At 36.1% G+C, this 18,058-nt stretch overlaps 1 protein-coding gene across 7 annotated transcripts in view; it reads left to right on the forward strand.

Annotated features, from left to right (window-relative positions):
• The window catches only part of rapgef2b (Rap guanine nucleotide exchange factor 2b), a 120,764-nt gene that overhangs the window by 19,356 nt on the left and 83,350 nt on the right, over positions 1-18,058 (forward strand). For all 7 annotated transcript variants that reach the window (XM_053505517.1, XM_053505516.1, XM_053505523.1 and 4 more), the window contains exons 2-3: positions 14,032-14,102; positions 16,545-16,601. In XM_053505517.1, coding sequence (XP_053361492.1) covers positions 14,032-14,102; positions 16,545-16,601 — 128 coding nt within the window. The remainder of the gene's footprint in view (positions 1-14,031; positions 14,103-16,544; positions 16,602-18,058) is intronic.

Here is an 18,058-nt window from a genome sequence, read left to right on the forward strand (position 1 = left end):
TTCACTTTATTCAGCATGTCTCAAAGAGGTGCTTAAATACTAAAGACCAAAAACATTAGAGCGGAGTGTTGGAGTTTAAATCCCAGGGCTAAGAGCCATTAAAATTGAACCGTAAATGAAAATTTTAAAGCCAAGACAGGTTTTGGGCGTTGGAGGTGCAGAGTGATGCTGTTGCATTTTGCCTGCCTCAGCATGGGTGATTGTACACTTAGTTGTCGAGGGAGGAGAAAGGACGCCGTGCCCTGACTTTTTTTTTCTCCCCCTGGGTTATCTCATTAGCCCATTTTGTGTTTGTTGATTATGTTTTAGGTCAAGCAAGAATGCTGTAGTTGTATTTGAAACTTCCAATGACCTTTCAGATCCCTGAAGACTGTCTTGAATTTTTTTTGCCAATGCTAACTTGTAAATCAATCACGTAACCTCTAGGTAACTTGGGCCAGGATGCCACTTTGGACACCACAGAGTGCAACCAGCATTGAGTGTATAGTTTAACATGAGTAAATTAAAAAATGTCTGCAGCTTAGTCTAAGCTTAGCTAGTGCCTTCTTAGAATGCCTGTAATAAACCGCCAAAAAATTTAAGCTAGCTAATATGGTGGGGAATCACCAAGGACTGGTTGATATCATATCACAATCTCCACAAGTATCACGATTTTATAAATATCCAGATTTCATATATATATATATATATATATATATATACTTTTTTTTTTTTTTTTACATTTTGTTAAAATTTTAGGCAAACTTAGCAAATCATTAGCTTCTACACTTCCAATGCATGAATAGTTTAGTGCGCCACCTGCAGGATCATAAAGGAACAGAAACATTATACTACCTCAAATAAAAACATATACAAATATAAAAATTTAAAAAGATTCAGTTACCAATCTCTAAGCCTGATAGGCTAGAAAGCAAGCTGACATTCTTCAAACAAAAATCAAGTTTGCTAGCAAGCTAGCTAAAATGATACCAGCTCTTATGAGTTAAAACATGTGGTGATTAACAGCCAGGCTTGCTTTGGATCTAAGTAGTCTTTGACTATTGGGCTGTCAGGTTAGCTGTTATCCTAGCTGATATTCTGTTATATTCTGTAAAACTGTGTAACAGTCAAGGTATGCTAGCAGGCTAGCTAAGGCAAGGCCAATTCTTATATAGGTAAAACAGCTAGCCAGGTATGATGGCAGTCTATGTAATATTTAACAATATATGATGTAAGCCAGTAGTCATGGTTTCTCCCAAGCTAGCTAAAAATAGACTAAAGCTTGTTGTCAAAACAGTTAATCAGGTTTGCTAGCAAGCTAAATAGAGGGCTTACTAAAATGTTAAATGTATCTAGGTTGGTTAGAAAGCAACATAAAGACAGTAAAATTTTTTTTTTTGGTTAAAAAAACTTGCACACATTAGATATTATATTGTATGAACCGGTTGTCCAAGGTCACTAGCATGCTAGTCTGTAAGCTCATTTCTGTTTTCCCCTGGTTGCATATGGGGCTGTTTTTTATTTTATTTTTATTTTATTTTTTCTCCTTTTTCTCTTTTAATACTTAAAAATGGCTCTATTTTGTTTGGTGTGTTATGTAAGACTGTGTTGATGTTGCATGAGTTTTGGTTTACTTTGTGTGAAACAGAAAGAGCAAATGTTATCTGCCCGAGTGACTTGGCTCGGTTCCCAGCTGCGAGTGCCGTGATGCGGTGGAAAGCTTGTCGTTCTTCAAATGTTTTCTTCCACACGAAGCAGAAATTGCTTGTGGTTCAGGACCCGGGAAAGGATCTCACCTTTAGCTGGAATGTCAGTAGCGTTAGTCAAACACAAGCCTATAAATAAACACGCAGGAGAGATAGCAAATACACAACCAAGTCAGATCTGCTCGTTCCTGTTGTCCTGTACATTCCCATGTTCGGCACACACAATACTCTTATTGTATGCGCTGTGAAAAACTGGGACATCCAAAAGTACCTCTGTCTGGAGAGGCAGCATTTTTGAGTGTTCTCATTCCAAGCCGATTGGTGCGTCGCATTTCTCAAATTACGCTTCCTTTATGCTGCTTTTTTTCGAAGGCATTGTTTTTGGCTTGTTCTTGCTTCTCTTCCCGGTGTGTTCACTTCTTCGTGTAAGGACGTGAAATAGGTTGACAGAAAAAGGAATAATAGACAGAAGGTGATGCTAAATCAGATGTTCTTGTTTACTGAAACATGACTTGAAAGCAAGGATCACTATTAAAATTTCATACAATAAAATATTATAAAAATTTTAAATTGATATTTTGGGTTGTATAGAAAAAAGGATTATACATAATCAATCCACCCTGCCTTTACTTTGGCTTTTTAAAAATTATTATAGATTACTTTTGAAATATATATCATACATCTTATTTGCAATCTATTTTTTCTAAATTGCTTTTTATATCACTTTAAGTGTGATTCTTTGCTGTATTCATTATTCAAGAAAAGCAGGTCAGTTGTTAAAAATTTTTTGTACGAATTTTTGTTGTCATTTATTATTAGTTAGCATACAGTGAAGTACGTCAGTGCATTTACAAAATAGCTACGTTCACATGGACAATTTTTTTTTTTTAGAGAGATTCCAACTTAACTTGTTTGCATGGATACTGATCAGATAAGCTGTGCGTGTTTACCTGCTTAAAGCATTTAATCAGAATATAATACCTTTTCTGACATGTTCAAAGTAGTTTTGCTCGCTGTAAAGTGTTTAATTTGCATGAAATATAACAGAAAAGGAGTATTTTTTTTTACTCAAACGTTGAGGTTAGGTTAGGCCTCCCATCTTTTTTGATAAATCCCACCTTCTGCGTTGATTGGTTACAATAATCCAGTCTTATCTGTGATTGATTAGATGCTTTACAATGTATGAAATGCGAGTCAATCAGAACCCCGTTCTCAGCCAGAGACCCAGTGAGTGAAAGTAAAGACTGGTATGAGAGGTGTTCTTTCAGAGACAGACAAAATCAGAAATGGACCGGAAGGTTTCTTCCCAGAAACTCATGAGGCCACCTCCCTTACATGGAGCGAAGAAGTACAGATAGAATATATTTGTTTCAGCAAAAAAAGAAAGGGTTTATGTGGTAGTATTTACCTTTTAAACAAATTAACAAAGGTTTTCACCACCCCTCCTCATTCCCATTCTTAATATCTAGGTCACAGAAACAGCTTAAGAATGTCACATTCATACGGCATCATAAGGACGTATAAATTTGAAGGCATAAAGCCCTTATTGTACAAAAATGTCACTTGTAATATTGTGATAAGGTAAACTGAAATTGTTTATCAGAAGTATGAAACCTGTCTGATTGTGTGAAATGCTTGGCAGTTAGGACTGTCAAGACTTGGTTGTTTTTAACATGAAAATCACACTAGTGCAGGATGCCAAATCCTTTTGTTGAACCTCTGATTGGTAATCTGAAATGAGTTGTTTTCAGGATACAGTGCAGTTTAAAACCGCTTGATTGGCACTTCTTCAAATGAGGATGTAAACTCAGCTTGTTGTTCGCGTCTCCGGTTGTTACAGTCCATCCGTGCACCTTTAAAACTTAGGTTCTCAAACGTAAACATCAAAACCCACAATTCAGATATTTATTGATGAATAAGAGATGAAAATAGGAAACAGAACCGGTGGTTTTGCAGCGCATCGATTGCAGAAGATCCCGTGCACTTCTTCTCCGTCGTCTTGGACTCTGCAGCCTGCCGCCTCCTTGCGCTGAATTATTTAACACAAGTGTGTATTGTGCTATGCGATGACGCCAGTGCTCGCATCTGCTAGGAGCCTTAATGAGATGTTCTCCGTCATTCTCTTGGCTTCACTGCTCTGTTTCTCGAGGTTCAAAGAGGCTGTGTTGTTTAAAGGTTTAAAGATTTTATAAATATTTCTTACTGTTATGTTCGAACTAGTGTTTTTTTTGAATACTCAAAAATGTATTAATGATATGATAATCAACCATAGAGCCTAGCATGTTCTCTAGCTCTGTTAAGCTCTAGGGATAGGCCACATTTGTGTTTTCCTTCTTGGAGAGAGCTGTCTTATTTTGGGCAGAGTCTGAATGGGGTTAAAGATGTGGTGAGCTGTTTCTGATTCAGAACACATTTCGTACAATTTGGAAATAAAATTTTTGTTCAGAAGAGAAATTCCCATCTCTGTGGCACACCAACTGGTTTAAATAAATGATGTGGACCACCAACGTCCAAACAGTCAGAGCAAGGAAGGATCTGTAAATAATGCTTTAGAAAGCTCAGCATCTTGACCCAGTCACAGGAAAATGTTTTTTAGGGGGTGTGCTGAAGGCTGGGGCTTTAGGAGAGACCATGGAAGTATAACATTTTTGTGATAAATTGCTGATATAGTAGTTAGGGTTACCATGAAAAAAATGAGTTCAAATTTTTTTTTACTTAGATTTCTGAGTCAAAATGTTGACTTGAACCCGAGTTCTGACTTTCTTTCAAAGTTCTGACTTTTTTTTTTTTTTTTCAGATGTCTGACTTTTTTATTTGTCAGAATACTGACTGAAATTTTTCCTCTCAGAATTTTAACTTTTTTTTAGAACTTTTCGTGGCTTTCTTTTATGAATGCTGACTTTAATCTCAGAATTCTGACTTTTTTTCTTGGATTTTTTCCAGAGATTTGGGGGAAACAAACTCTGAACTAAATTTTTCATCTTGGCCCTAATGCTTTCCCATAGATTAGGGTTGCAAATTATTGCGGATTGCAGCCGAATAAATACCAATAAAGAACCAGGATGATGATGATGATAATGATGAACATTCTAATGGATACAGTATGAGCTATATTATGCAAAAATATTATGCAAAACAAACTTTAGCATTTATTGAATTTTTGACTAGGATATATTCTTAACAGAAATGTATCAATTTCAGAAAAGCTCTGATTTTAACATTCCTTACATCCAACTGGCCAAATCTCTGTATGTAGGATTCTATGTAAATAGAACTGTGGCTAAATGTCACAGACATGCCTGATAAAATGCCTTTTGAGATTTTTTGCTCTCTTAATTTCCTAAAAGTATTGGCACCCTTGTTTTATTTAGGTCACTTTCCATTATTAATACATATATATTGAGCTTCATGCTAACTAGTTCACTCAAAAAGCAAAACACAGATTTTAATGCAGTTTTAACTATTCGTAAATGTTAAAATAGTGTTTGACTTTTTTTTAAATCCGCGTCACTTGTACTTCTACTTTTGCAGTCGGTGTTTAGGATAGGTACCTGACACGTAACAGATCATGCATGATAAGGGTAATCCTGGATTCTTTCATGCAGGGAAACTGCAGGAAAGATGGTCACGTGATTTGCCTTGATGCTGACAAAGTGGAGCATCTCTGTCAATTATTTACACCCGTTAAAGTCATGAATAATGCAGCTTCTGGCAGCACTCAGACTTCTGTGCAGCGCCGTGTGAAAAGCGACGCCCGGCTGTTAGGTGTTGCCAGTCTTACCGATCCTCCACCAGTGATCCTTGTCTGCTGTGTAATCACTAACTATCTGTAACTGGCATCATTAGTTGTGGAAGCGTCGTAAACTAACAACATATGCCAGTTCTGAAATCCTTTGCTTGCACCAGATGCCTGATTGGGTGCCTCTGTCTCGGCTCTAATTAAAAGACGAAGAGACAGTGGAGGCCGGATGAGTTTTGCTCTGTTTTAATTAACAGGTTTTTTTCTTTTTTTTCATCAGCCCATGTATCAGGAGGTTTGGCTGTGTGGTGCTCTGGGGGAAGAAAAGAAAGATAGAAAATCCTCCTCTAGCAGAATAACTCGAGCTTTTCTAATTTGAAGTAAAAAGCTGCTGTGTTTTGGTCTCCCTGCTGATTAACTTCTGCTGAGAGACTGACGAGGCCAGCAGGTTCACAACACTCCCTTATGAATTAAATGGTATATGATGGGGAGGATGAGAACGCGTGTGTGTTGGTGGGTGTGCACAAATAATCTAAAACATGCTTCATACGTCATTTCTACATTCTACATAGTTATTCTATGAATTCTTAAGGCAGAATTTCATATTGAAAAACCTATTGTCCTATGGGAAATAATGAGTTAATGCAGATAATCTGTTCCAGCCACCCAAAAATATTACCAATATTGCCAATTTCAACACTGTAATGATATTTTTTGCACACAAAAACAATCCAAACAGTTAGAAAAAAACATGTAAATGAAGTAAAATATTACATAGACATTAAACCTAACTATATATTTAAATAGACATTAAACCTAACTTTAAAAACCTTAATTTATGATTTCTCTGGGCACCAGCTGATTTAAAAACGAAACTTAAAGTGGCTCCTTTAACAGGTCGGTTTTGTCACTCGTGTGCCGAAAATTATTCGTTTGACCAGGCAAATTATTTTCAAATTTCAGTTCTTCAGGTACAAAAATCAGGGCATTTGTATGCTGTTTGTATGCTGCCCCTGCATGTTATACTTATTGTATTTTTCCCCTTGTAAACTTTATCTTCTAGTATAAATATTACTTTAATGTAAATTCTATTTTAGTGTCATTTTATTTTCTGCTCACTGGCCGTCATATTAAGCATTTTACTGCATATGGTTGTGTTTGATGACTTGAATTAGAATTTTTATTAATTATTTCTCTTGTTAAACTCTGGTTTTTGTTCTATACTATAATAATAATAATAATAATAATGATGATAATATTTTTGTTTGATTTGGCTATAGAAATCTTTCTTGTCAATCTTGGCTCTTTTAAAGCCAAACTGAAAACTTTCATCTTTTCTGAGCCTTCATTTAGTTTTTATGTATTTTTTTTTTTGCTCATGGTGTTTCTGTAATATTTGGTGTAAATAAGCATATATTCAGCTTATAATTCATTGCAAAGAATCACAGTAAATCTATCTGTATTGTTACAGCTGAATGTTTAAACAAAGATTAAAATATTTATTTAGCTAAAGCGATTTGTAAAACACGAGGCCTCTTTAAATGAATGCAACTTGCAAATTTTTGCGAAAAGTTTCCTGGAAGGTGTGCTTAGTCACGAGACTAGGGCGCATTATATTATTTGAAAAGAAACATGGCTAAAACAGAGCTAAAAAGAAATACGCAAGTGGACAGTACCAGGTTGTGTAAAGAAAAGAATAACATAGCACTAAACACTTTTTAAACTGTAGTAGAATTGACAACTGACGACATGAACGCATAAATTAAGCCTTGACCAAACTTATAGTTTTGTGCAAATGAGTAATTTTTGAGTCTTTTTGCACATTTTGCAATAAAATGTAATCAATATGTAGTCTATTAACAGTCTTTAAAACCGTTTTGTTATTTTGTGCATATAGGTAATTGTTAACACCTCATTGTTGATTATTTTCACATGTTGACATGCTCCAAAGTGTTTCTTTTCTCTCATATAAAAAAATTAGCAAACAGTAAATAATCTTATTTAATTAAAGATTAAAACACCATATTTTAAACAAGCTTGTGGTTATATCTATTATTGTAGAGCGGTCATGTTTCCTGTTACATATCACATCATCTTGACCAATCGGTGTCAAGAACTGGACAGCGTCGTGCTCTAACTGCTGTCCTCTGTGTGCATATTCAGAGTTGCTCAGAGTGCTGACATTGCTTTTATACGCACAGACTCCACCTGCTGTTACTTGCCTGACAACGACTAAAAATACCCTAAAGGCAAAGTGCGCAGTGGCTCTCGATCTAGGTTCAAGGACAGGCCGATATACAACTCACTCACACCTACAGATGGCCCACAGGACGCGTTTCTGGATGCCAGAGCAAGCGGGCGACTGGCGTTAAGCTTGGCACATGGTGTAACAGGTGTCCAGACTGTACTGATCGCGCCATACACTTCACATTATTGTGGCTCCGCCCTCATTTTCCCCCACCGTCTGAAATCTGGATGGCTTACAAAGAACACTGCCATATCTCTGAGTTAATAAGAAAAGCATTTTAGTGCTGTGGGGATAGCGTTCGCACCCTTTCCCGGGTGGATTCCTATTCTCAGCTGAGCGGGAGTCTATTTATCAAGCTGACGGATCTCTGGGGTTTAATTAAAAAGTGCTGCATTGTATTCTATTTTTTTTTTTTTTGGTAAGTTTGGATCTCTTCTGCGTTCAACTGTGTGAATCGTTTTTTTGTCTGGGAAAAATGTGCGACAATTTGGTAATAGTTAAAGCCAAATTTTTGTAAAAGAACAGAGTTTAACAACTTCTCCTAAACAACTTAACAACTATTAAATTTAGAGAGAATCCAATTTTTATTGTGCAGTATACTAATACAAAAAAAGTATTGTGGTACTAAAATTTTGAAAGTGACACAATACAAGCATTTCAATATTATTTGTTTATCAATATGGTCTGACTATAGTATATATACTGTATAATAGGGATCTGTCTCTTTAAGCACAGACCTGACATCAGTGACGTACGTGTGAGATAGGTGAGAAAAAAAAAAAAACTGAGTTTGTAATATGAGCAACGTGAATCTTTTAAAGAATAACAGTAGTAACAAGAGCAATTCGTCAGTTATAACGTGGCACCTGAACATGACAGCACTTCTGCGCACACGTGTGGTTTTAAAATGTTGTAGAGTTTCGTAGGTTAGATATTGGGACATTCACTTTACATTAAAGATTCATTTTTTTTTGTTTGTTTCTTTCTTTCTTAAGAAATAAAACACAAAAATCAAACTGTGTATTTTCTTATTTTGACATAGACACAAGTACAACTAAATATATCTGTATTTTCTATGGTAAAAACCCAGTGAATCTAATACAGATGGGGATAAAAATCGATTCAGATATGTATCGAGATTCTTTTGTGTGGCAAAAAAAAATTATTTAAAAAAAATTTTTTTAAATATCTTTTTAAAACAGTCTTGCAAGTTCCATTCATTGAAAACTTTAGAATAAAAATTTTCCTTTTTTTTTTTTTTTTTTTTTTTTAGATCAGCGGCCATATAAGCATTTCATTTCGGATCATACTGTGTATGAATTTTTTTAGAACACAGATAAAGTAAGATGCAGAATATGGTTATTTTTCATTGCATATGTATTTTATTAATGACGCACACTTTTAAATGAGTTATCACACTTATAAACGTATTCTACCCGGGAGTAGTCTTAGTAATGGTTTTTAAGTGAGGAAAAAAATTATAAGGAACCGGATACATTTTAAATAATCATTGAACTTTTTTATATTTTAAAATTTAATATTGAATTGGAATATTTATAAAATCATGATACTTATGGAATAATATATATATAATATATAATTTATAATATTGTATCAGGAGGTGACTTGTGATTCCCATCCATACGAATGTATGTTAGCATTTATCCTCTTAGCATTCATCCACCCCAGTTTATCAATTTACCAGTTATTCTCCACACATTTATTTTAAAAATAAGAAAACATCTAACAAGTAAATCTGTTTTTTGTTGTGTGTGTGTGTGAGAGAAACACTGCATTTCTTTTTTGCAATCCAGAAACATTTCTTTTTGTCTTTCATTCTTATTCTTAGTTCTTGATCTTTTTAGCTATTTTAACTGTCATATAATAAACTAACTAAAGCCAGATTTTTTTTTTAAAAGACTGAATTTACCAGAGAGAATAAAACCGTTTAATGTTTATTCTGAAACACTCGATTTAGCTTTAACTTGACGGCTAAGTGCAGCAACTGTAGTCGTCTGGCTGGCAGATGAGGGCTGTTAGCTTAGCAGAATTAGCCATGTGGTGAGGAGATAAATGGCTCTAATGAGGAAAGCTGTCAGCGCTAAGCAGAGATACAGCACAGCTCTGGACACAAAAAAACCCTCCTTAACCCTGCTGAGGCACAATTCTCAGGGCTAGCGCTGCGGTTAGCATAATGATTTAGAAGTGTTTTAATAGTGAAATATAGCGCACAGGTTCATAACTATGGTTCAATTTTATTTTATTTTTATTTTACTTCGATTTTGGTATATGGTGGTGGTAGATTTTAATAATAAAAAAAAATTTTAACCATCAAAATGAATAATTCTTATGAGATCCCCTCATGATCATGCAAGTACTTGCTTATTTTTTTAGTATCATGTGGTTATCTACACTGCAGATCTTCAGGAAGCTTTAAGCATGTCTCCTGTGAATTTTAAGCAGTACACCTGCTTGTTCATCCCCTCACAATATTATTTTTGTTGATGTTTAATGAGATGGTTGCCATGGTTACCAGGATACCTCGAGCCATGTTTATTAACCTTAGGGTCTTCATTTCTGCCCTTTCAGTTCTTCAGGATGAATGATGTATTTAAGGTCCAATCAAAAGTGGAACGCCCTAAGGTTACCTAGCGTGGCTTGATGTACCGTGGTAACTATGGCAATCATCTCATGAAACATCAACGAAAATGATATCGTAATGAAAAAAGTCAAGGGGGTGAAAACTTATGCACAGCATTAATACATGCTGATCTCTTTTCTTCTATCGCACGTTTAGTATCATGTTTAAACTACAAATCTGACATAAAAAATGAAACATGATAGTAAACGCGTGTTTTGGAAGCTCCCTGACAGCTGTTGAAGTAAGTGTTGCTCTTGTCCGTGGGGGTTTTCATCATCCCCGTCTATGTTTGCTCTCTAAGGGCCTTGCCACTTGTCTTGTTACCACGGTAACCGCACCCGGGCCTTGAGGGGGGAGGAACAGGGCCAATTAGGTGTGGCTACTTAAGAAAGGGCTTAGCTTAGTTTTTGGCCAATCACAGTGCACAGAGTGCGTGTTGTCCCAGGGGACATCGATAAGGAGTCTTTGAACATGAGACATAGAAAAGAAAAGAGATCAGCGTGACCTAAAAAAATAATACTGAGGTGTATTAACGCTGTGCATAAATATTCACCCCCTTTACTTTTTCCCCCTCACATTTTGGAATATTACAACCTGAAACTGAAATGAGACTTGATTGGGATTACGTGTCATAAATCTGCTCAAAATGCCTCGCAAAATTGAAAGTACCGAAATAGACCTAAACAAGATGATTCCACAAGTATTCACAAGTATCCCCACCCCCCCAAAAAAACATTCCCCTCTGCTGCAACCGGTCTTCACGAGAAGAGACAGAATTAATTAAATGGAAGTGACCCTGTGTGTAAATAAAGTGTCATGTGATGTCAGTGTAAATACACCTGTTCCTGGAAGAACCAGTGTGTTAGAGGACAGACCTAAACAAACACTTGTCAGGAACACCCAAGAGCCGTCAAGACTGATCAAGTTAAAATCGATAAGTGTTTCTAACAACCTGTATTAATTGTAGTTTCAGTGTAAATGAAAAAGAATCCCAAAGAGCATGAGTAAATCCAATATTTTAAAAATACACAGGCACAGCTGTGGCCTGGAGGAACTGAAGGAGGCCATCAACAGCAGGTTAACATGGGATTAGTGAGAAAAGCCTGATTATATAATCCTCAATTTCAGGTTTCAGGTTGTAACATGACAAAGTGTAAAAAAGTTCAATGGAGGGTGGGGGTAAATACTTATGCAAGCTATCGTAAGTTCCAGGCTCGTGTTCTTTGTAACATGATCAGTAAGAGCGTGTCTTGAATTGTGTGTATTATGCTGAAAACTCCTCCCACAGTGATAGAGTGAGATAGAGAAAGAGATATGATTGACAGGTTTGGCAAAGGCGCACTACAGTAATATAGTGATTGTTAAATCTTGATTTTGTGTGTGTGTGTAAATGGGCATGCTGCACATGGATGTGTCTTTCTTTGGAGATTTGTGCTCTCGAGTATCACTCGGCTCATAATTACAGCCCAGGTCATTCAGTCTTTTGCATAATCGCTTGATCTCATGACCCGACGCTGCACCGGTTACATCAGCCACTTTCTGAGCTCACAGAGCAAACACATACATCATCGGTGTCGTTTCAGATCTGAAAACCTGCACATTTCATGGAGAACACAAATGATAAGCAATGGTGTTATAAGAGCTGAAGTCTTATTTTCTTCTTGTTAATAACCTGAGAGGGAATGCGAGGGAGGAGGAGATGGAACATCAGTGATGGATGTCAGAACTAAACAAACAGGATTCCATACATTCCTTACATGTTAAATTTAAAAATGTCGTATTTAGAGGAACAAAAAGCTTATTTAATGTCTCTTATAGCCTTTTTATTCATATTGTAGCCAACAGCAGCATTGGCAAAAAGCAAACTCTGGGCCTGACTGCCATCTAGTGGCCAAACTGGGATTTGTTACGCTTTCTTTGTTGTGTATTAAGTTTTTAAAAAATGGCCAAAATTCTTAAAACTTTTGATTTATAATGTTTAATAGTAAATTCCCAAATCCGATTAGTCAGTAGGTTGTTGATTATCTTTCAATAAAATATACAGTAGTTTCAGTTTTATGGCAAACTTTTTTTTTCAATTCACTTAATACTGATTCAGTATTGTTTCTATAGTAACAACTGAATCAAAAGGATGTCTGTGGCAGCATCTAAAATGATTTAAAAGTGTCTAAAGGTTGATGTGTCAGGTGGTAATCATTTAGCATTTATGGAAGGAGTCTCCAGTGTCAGGGCTTTGTACAAAACAAGAAGGGAAGGCTTTTATTACTCCTTTTTACATTTTATATATTTCATTTTAAGAGATTCAAGCATTGAAAAAACTACTGCAGTTTGTTTAACTAACACCAGGTGGAGACACAGCCTGAGACGCTTCTCGTGTGTCCCCTTACTGGTTCGCAATAAAATGAAATAAATATGCAGTTTATAATCCCAAGTCTTAACCGGTACACCTGACATTTTTTATTTCTGTGCAACATAATTTGCAATTTCTGTGCAACATAATCTTATTAGATTTTTAAATTTAGTTGATATGTTGTGAAATAGCACAGGGTCATGGTAATTTAATATGAACCTAACTCCAAATGTCCAAATCCAAATATTACTACTAGAAAGTGCTATTTCAGTGGGCTTCGCATTGGCGCATGTCAAAATATCTAGACACTATGGTTTAGTAATCTCTTTGTGTGTGTGTGTGTGTGTGTGTGTGTGTAAGTAAGTGAAGTACCTTTTGTGCGTTGTAATATCAGCTTTCTGAGAGCAGGCTAAATTGAGTCTGTGTCTGAGGACAGAGCCTCTTTTGTCCCTCCGCCGTCCCAGCATGCCTTTGTGAGCACAAAGGTGGCCCAGTGCTGGAGAACGGTGTGGCTGTAGGGAAAGGACAGGGCGCACTGTGTGCTGCCACGCACATTCACTTACACACACACACACACACACACACCCACTCATGCTCAGTGACACGTCTCATTGAGGCGCTGCTTATTTCCCCAAGTCAGTGTTTGCGCACGTGGAGGATTTACCTCCTCTTTAGATCAGATGTGTTTTTATTTTACATTCTATAATTTTTTCAGAAGAAATGAATGTAATCATTTAAGACGCCCGGTCCCAGAGGTCTGATAAAATTCCAATTTAAATTCAGGGCGTTTCTGATTTTTTTTTTTTTTTTTTTGGGTTTGTTTTTTTGAGTGACAGCCTGCCGTTCGGCGTATGTTTTGTGTGTGCACTGTTTTACATTTACAGTTGCGTGTGAAAGTTTACATCCCCTCAAGCTCAAATGAAGTGGACAAAGTAGGCGTTTTGTTTGTGAAGTTTGATAGATTAGTAACACAAGTAAAGAAAATTGCTGTTTTATTCCATATATATAAAAAAGAACACTTTAAAATATTAAAAAATTTTTTTTAAACACAACAAATTTTGTAAATCAACCCAGGTATATAAAGAACATATAACATTTAATATTAAATGTAAAATAGGGAATCAATTTTGTTTACTGATTGTCTACTAGATTTTGCAGGGTCAGTATTTTTTAATTGACTTTTTAATATAATTTTGTGTTGCCTAAACGCTGCTTGTTTCTGTATTTGAACAGTCCTCCAATTTCATTTAATCACTCCCACTTATAACACGAGTGTACCGACTTCAGCTCTTAACCTGCAATGTGTTTGTGTGTGTAAGATTTGTGCGAGAAATCCTTATCTCTATTCTCTTTCTGTTTCCTCTGCAGGATTTGGAGATTGTATATTCCTATTTGCACGGTATGGAGGCGCTGTCCAATCTCAGAGAACATCAGCTAAGGTAAAAGTGAGCGTGTGGGCGGATGGATTTGGTAGAGTTGCGGAGTGGGATGAATATATGAATGCTAATATTTATATATCAGAGTCAGAATGTACAGGCAACTCACAGTCAGTCACAAGCTAAGATGCATGCAAAATAATAAGAAAGAAAATCCAGTGACAGAAACTGAACAAATGCATAGATTATTTGTAGAGATTTACTGATAAGAAGTAAACAGAAATATACAAGATCAATCATTTAGTTGTTTAATTAAATAGGCTTTATATTATTTATTGATTAATCATCACAAAAAAAACACTTGACCTGGCTAAGGTGTTTTTGGCGCCCCCTAGTGTCAGTCAGTGTATTTTGCTGTTGGATAAAATAGCAGTTATGCTGTCAGTTGTTTTGTAGAACATTTTGAGATTTTTAAGTGCTTCGAATGTGTCATTTTAATCTATAACAATCTCATACAGATTAAATCTTGTCTCAAATTGGTTTCTAAGCACTCCCATGCGCATTATTTCAGTGTTATGGTTGACACTTCCGTGAAGATGTGTTTTACACTGGTATTGGTACCCGGCAGACATGCTCATACAGGACCACTTTGGGTAAATTTGGGTTTATTGTGGAGCAATGTGGGCTGGACATACCCGCTTATCTTTCTCAGACCCCATATGGGGCAGCCTATGCAGGGCCCACAGCTGTTTTGCCCTATTAGGCCCCTTTGTGGGTTTTCTGTGGGTGAGCCCAATTGTGGGCTTGCCCATCGCAAACCCACAGGGGCCCTCCTGTAGGTTAACCCATGTAATGCCCACAGCTGTTTTGCTCTTTGGTGCCCCTATGAGGCCCCCAGTGGGCCCAAACTGTTATATTTGCTAGGTATAAGGTAAATACAGTTTTTATAAAATAAAAGCCTTAAACATATTGATGCATGTTAGTACAATGTTTGAGGGTTAAATAAATTCCAATAAATTACCAGTGTGGCCAACATCTTAAATCATAATGATTGCTAAAAAAAAGTCGTAGGCAATCAAATAAAGCTAGTTCATCACCAGAATAAAGAAAAGTATGTTTCTACAGAAACATAAACTTTAAATTGTGACTTATTTTATTTTTTTTGTACCTGAAGACAAGGCTAACAGGGTGAGGCTAACAATTCGCCTAGCATGTAGCTGGTAGGGCATTTCTCAAGCCATTTTAAAGGTAAAGTGACAAAGCAAACAGAACAAACTTACTAAAAATATCAATATTTACCTCAGATATGGTGGTAATTCGCAAGTAACAGGCTATTTACTGCTACAAATACACCACAATTACAGTTAGCGTCAACCAAAACCCAACTTTCTATGGACCTCATAGTTGAATTCACTAGGGAAGTTTGGCCTCAGAAACAACTTGTTTTATATGAAATCTTTTTCAAATATCGTAAACATTGAGTGGGAGGGACAAAAAAACATGTAGAACCCGTCCTGTCCCTCCAAGAGTCTCAATCTCTCTGAAAGGTTTCTCAGGTCATTGTATGTCCTCAGACAGGATTAGCTTCAGGAACAACAACACCGCTAAACCGCATGACTTGGGTGTTCCAGAACATTCCAAACCCTGAGGTCTGCATGGCCCCTCAGTGGTCTCCGGGCGTCCTCAGGAATGCCCGTCACAGGAACCCACGTTAAAATTTCAACAGCAGCAGACAGAGTGTGGTTTCTGACTTTATTCCTAGTGTTTAGGAATAGGTTGCGCTGTTCTGCGGTGGCGTGAGAGTCCAAATAGTCATGCAGAAAGCGTTATTTTGTTTTCTTAAAGGTGTGTGATGTTTGAAGTGCGGGTGGGTTGTAGTGGAGTGGGGGAGGTGAGTGATGGGGTTTACCTCAGCGAGCCTTCGTGGTGATGGCACTCTTTATGAAAAAACTCCTATTTTATGAGTTTTACAGTAAACTGTTGGAAAAAAAATTCAGACAGAAAAAAAAAGATTTTTTTTTTTATAAGAATGTTATAAAAAAGCAATTGCGTTTCAGTGTGCCGCTACCGCAACACGCAACGATGAAAGTGAAATATAACGAAGTGCAAATTACGTTCAACTTGGACATGAAGTAAACATTAAGTTCTTGAAAAAAAATAGCAATGTCTGTTGTTTGTGCAGCACATGCAATGCTATGACAGTTTTTTTTTTCAGTTTGACTCAGTGTTGCATGATTTATATTTATTATTTTCCTGGAAATATGCCACACGAGTTAAAAAAAAAAGGGTTCAAAACAAATCCCATATGCAAAAAATGCTCTTTCTGTTTAAAACACATTTCCTCAATCCTTTTTAAAACAAGCTCTGTTTTTGTTTGTAATAAGAAGACATGGATTTGGATGAAAGAAAGAAAGAAAGAAAGAAAAGGAAAAGACACTGTGGCTCCATCTGCCAAACTACATTAGTTTTCACAGCCTTTCTCTCTCTCTCTCTCTCTCTTTGCAGGATGATGTGTGAAACCGTGCGCTATGAAAGACATGAAGCAAATGAAGTGCTTTACTAGTAAGTGTTCTTTTTTTTTTTTTCCTTCCCTGCTTTTAGAGGAAAAAAACACCTTTAATGCAGTACAACATCAATAAACATGCTAATGTTTTAAGTGTGGACATGTTGCTTTTCTTTGGATCTCAGATGCCACAAATAGTTATATTGATCTTCATCTTGTGCACTGACCCACATTTGGCCCTTTTTCTTCTCTGTAACTGTGTGTGTGTGTGTGTGTGTGTGATTTTTAAGTCCCCCATGTTTTCAATGTTTTAGGGGGCCTGTTCAGACATTGTCCCGCTTTTGTTCTGATCCGTCTGGATTGGAAAACAAATGCACACATTTCTTTTCCTCCTCGCCCTTACGGAAAGAAAATATATTTCTCTATATATTAACTGTCAATATATTAAATGATTTAGTGTTCTGATATAAATATATTTACAATATCCAGAATAATATATTGTATTAATATATTACAATATATTGAAATATACACAAGGAATTGCTGCTTTTCATATATTGAGAAATATATTTAAATTTGATTAAATATATGTCTTTCTTTATAATATGCTTATGGCTCATTTACTTATGTATGAAACATAAGACACACATGAGAAATATTATAGTTTTATTAAACATATCAAAAATCCTTAATTAACAGCATACAGTGATGAGACAAAACAAACACCACCTGAGACCAGTCAGTGTCCATACTGACCTCTGTCCACCACAACATTAAAACCAGCAGGTTATTCAAATTAAAAAATATTAGTTTCCTATTACCACTAATTTGTAAATCCAGCCCATGCGTAAAAATAAATACATAAATGAAATAAACATAAAAGTGCAAACTACAATATACACACACAATTTACACAATAAACGTCAAACAGCAAGACAACAGCAAAATCTAGCAAATCAAGACACTAAATGATACGGATACACCTGATACGGATAACCTGAGGCCACAGCATTGTGACAATCTTCCTGTAAAAAAAATCTGTCAAAAAGGACATACATTTTTTTAAGGGAAAATTGGTTGCTTGCTGTATGGAAGGGATACAGGAACAGGGCTGGAAAAGTTTATTTCTCACCAGCTACATGAGTTTTCTCTTGGTCCAAGTTTGTTTAAAGTCTGCAATTTCTGAAGCTGCTTAGTATCTAATGGAACAAAAAAATGTATTAAAACATTTGGGATTTACCCAAACACAATTTAGCTACACCATTCCCTAGTAGCTATCTGAAGGTTGAAATGTGGGCTTGAGCTTGCTCGTCAGCTGGTGCTTACTAATGATGGGAAGTTAGAATCATTTTAGTTACCCGGTTCTTTGATTCTCGTTTATCAAAATTAACAAATCTTGTTTTGTGTCATTTAGTTCATTTTGTTCTTTTGATAAGAAATAAAATAAAATGTTGCTACATACACAAATCTTGGCTATAGTTCCAGTAATTAAAATATTACAATGCAGCTAAGTACA

The sequence above is a fragment of the Clarias gariepinus genome, chromosome 10, assembly GCF_024256425.1.
Source record: "Clarias gariepinus isolate MV-2021 ecotype Netherlands chromosome 10, CGAR_prim_01v2, whole genome shotgun sequence".
Classification (NCBI taxonomy): domain Eukaryota; kingdom Metazoa; phylum Chordata; class Actinopteri; order Siluriformes; family Clariidae; genus Clarias; species Clarias gariepinus.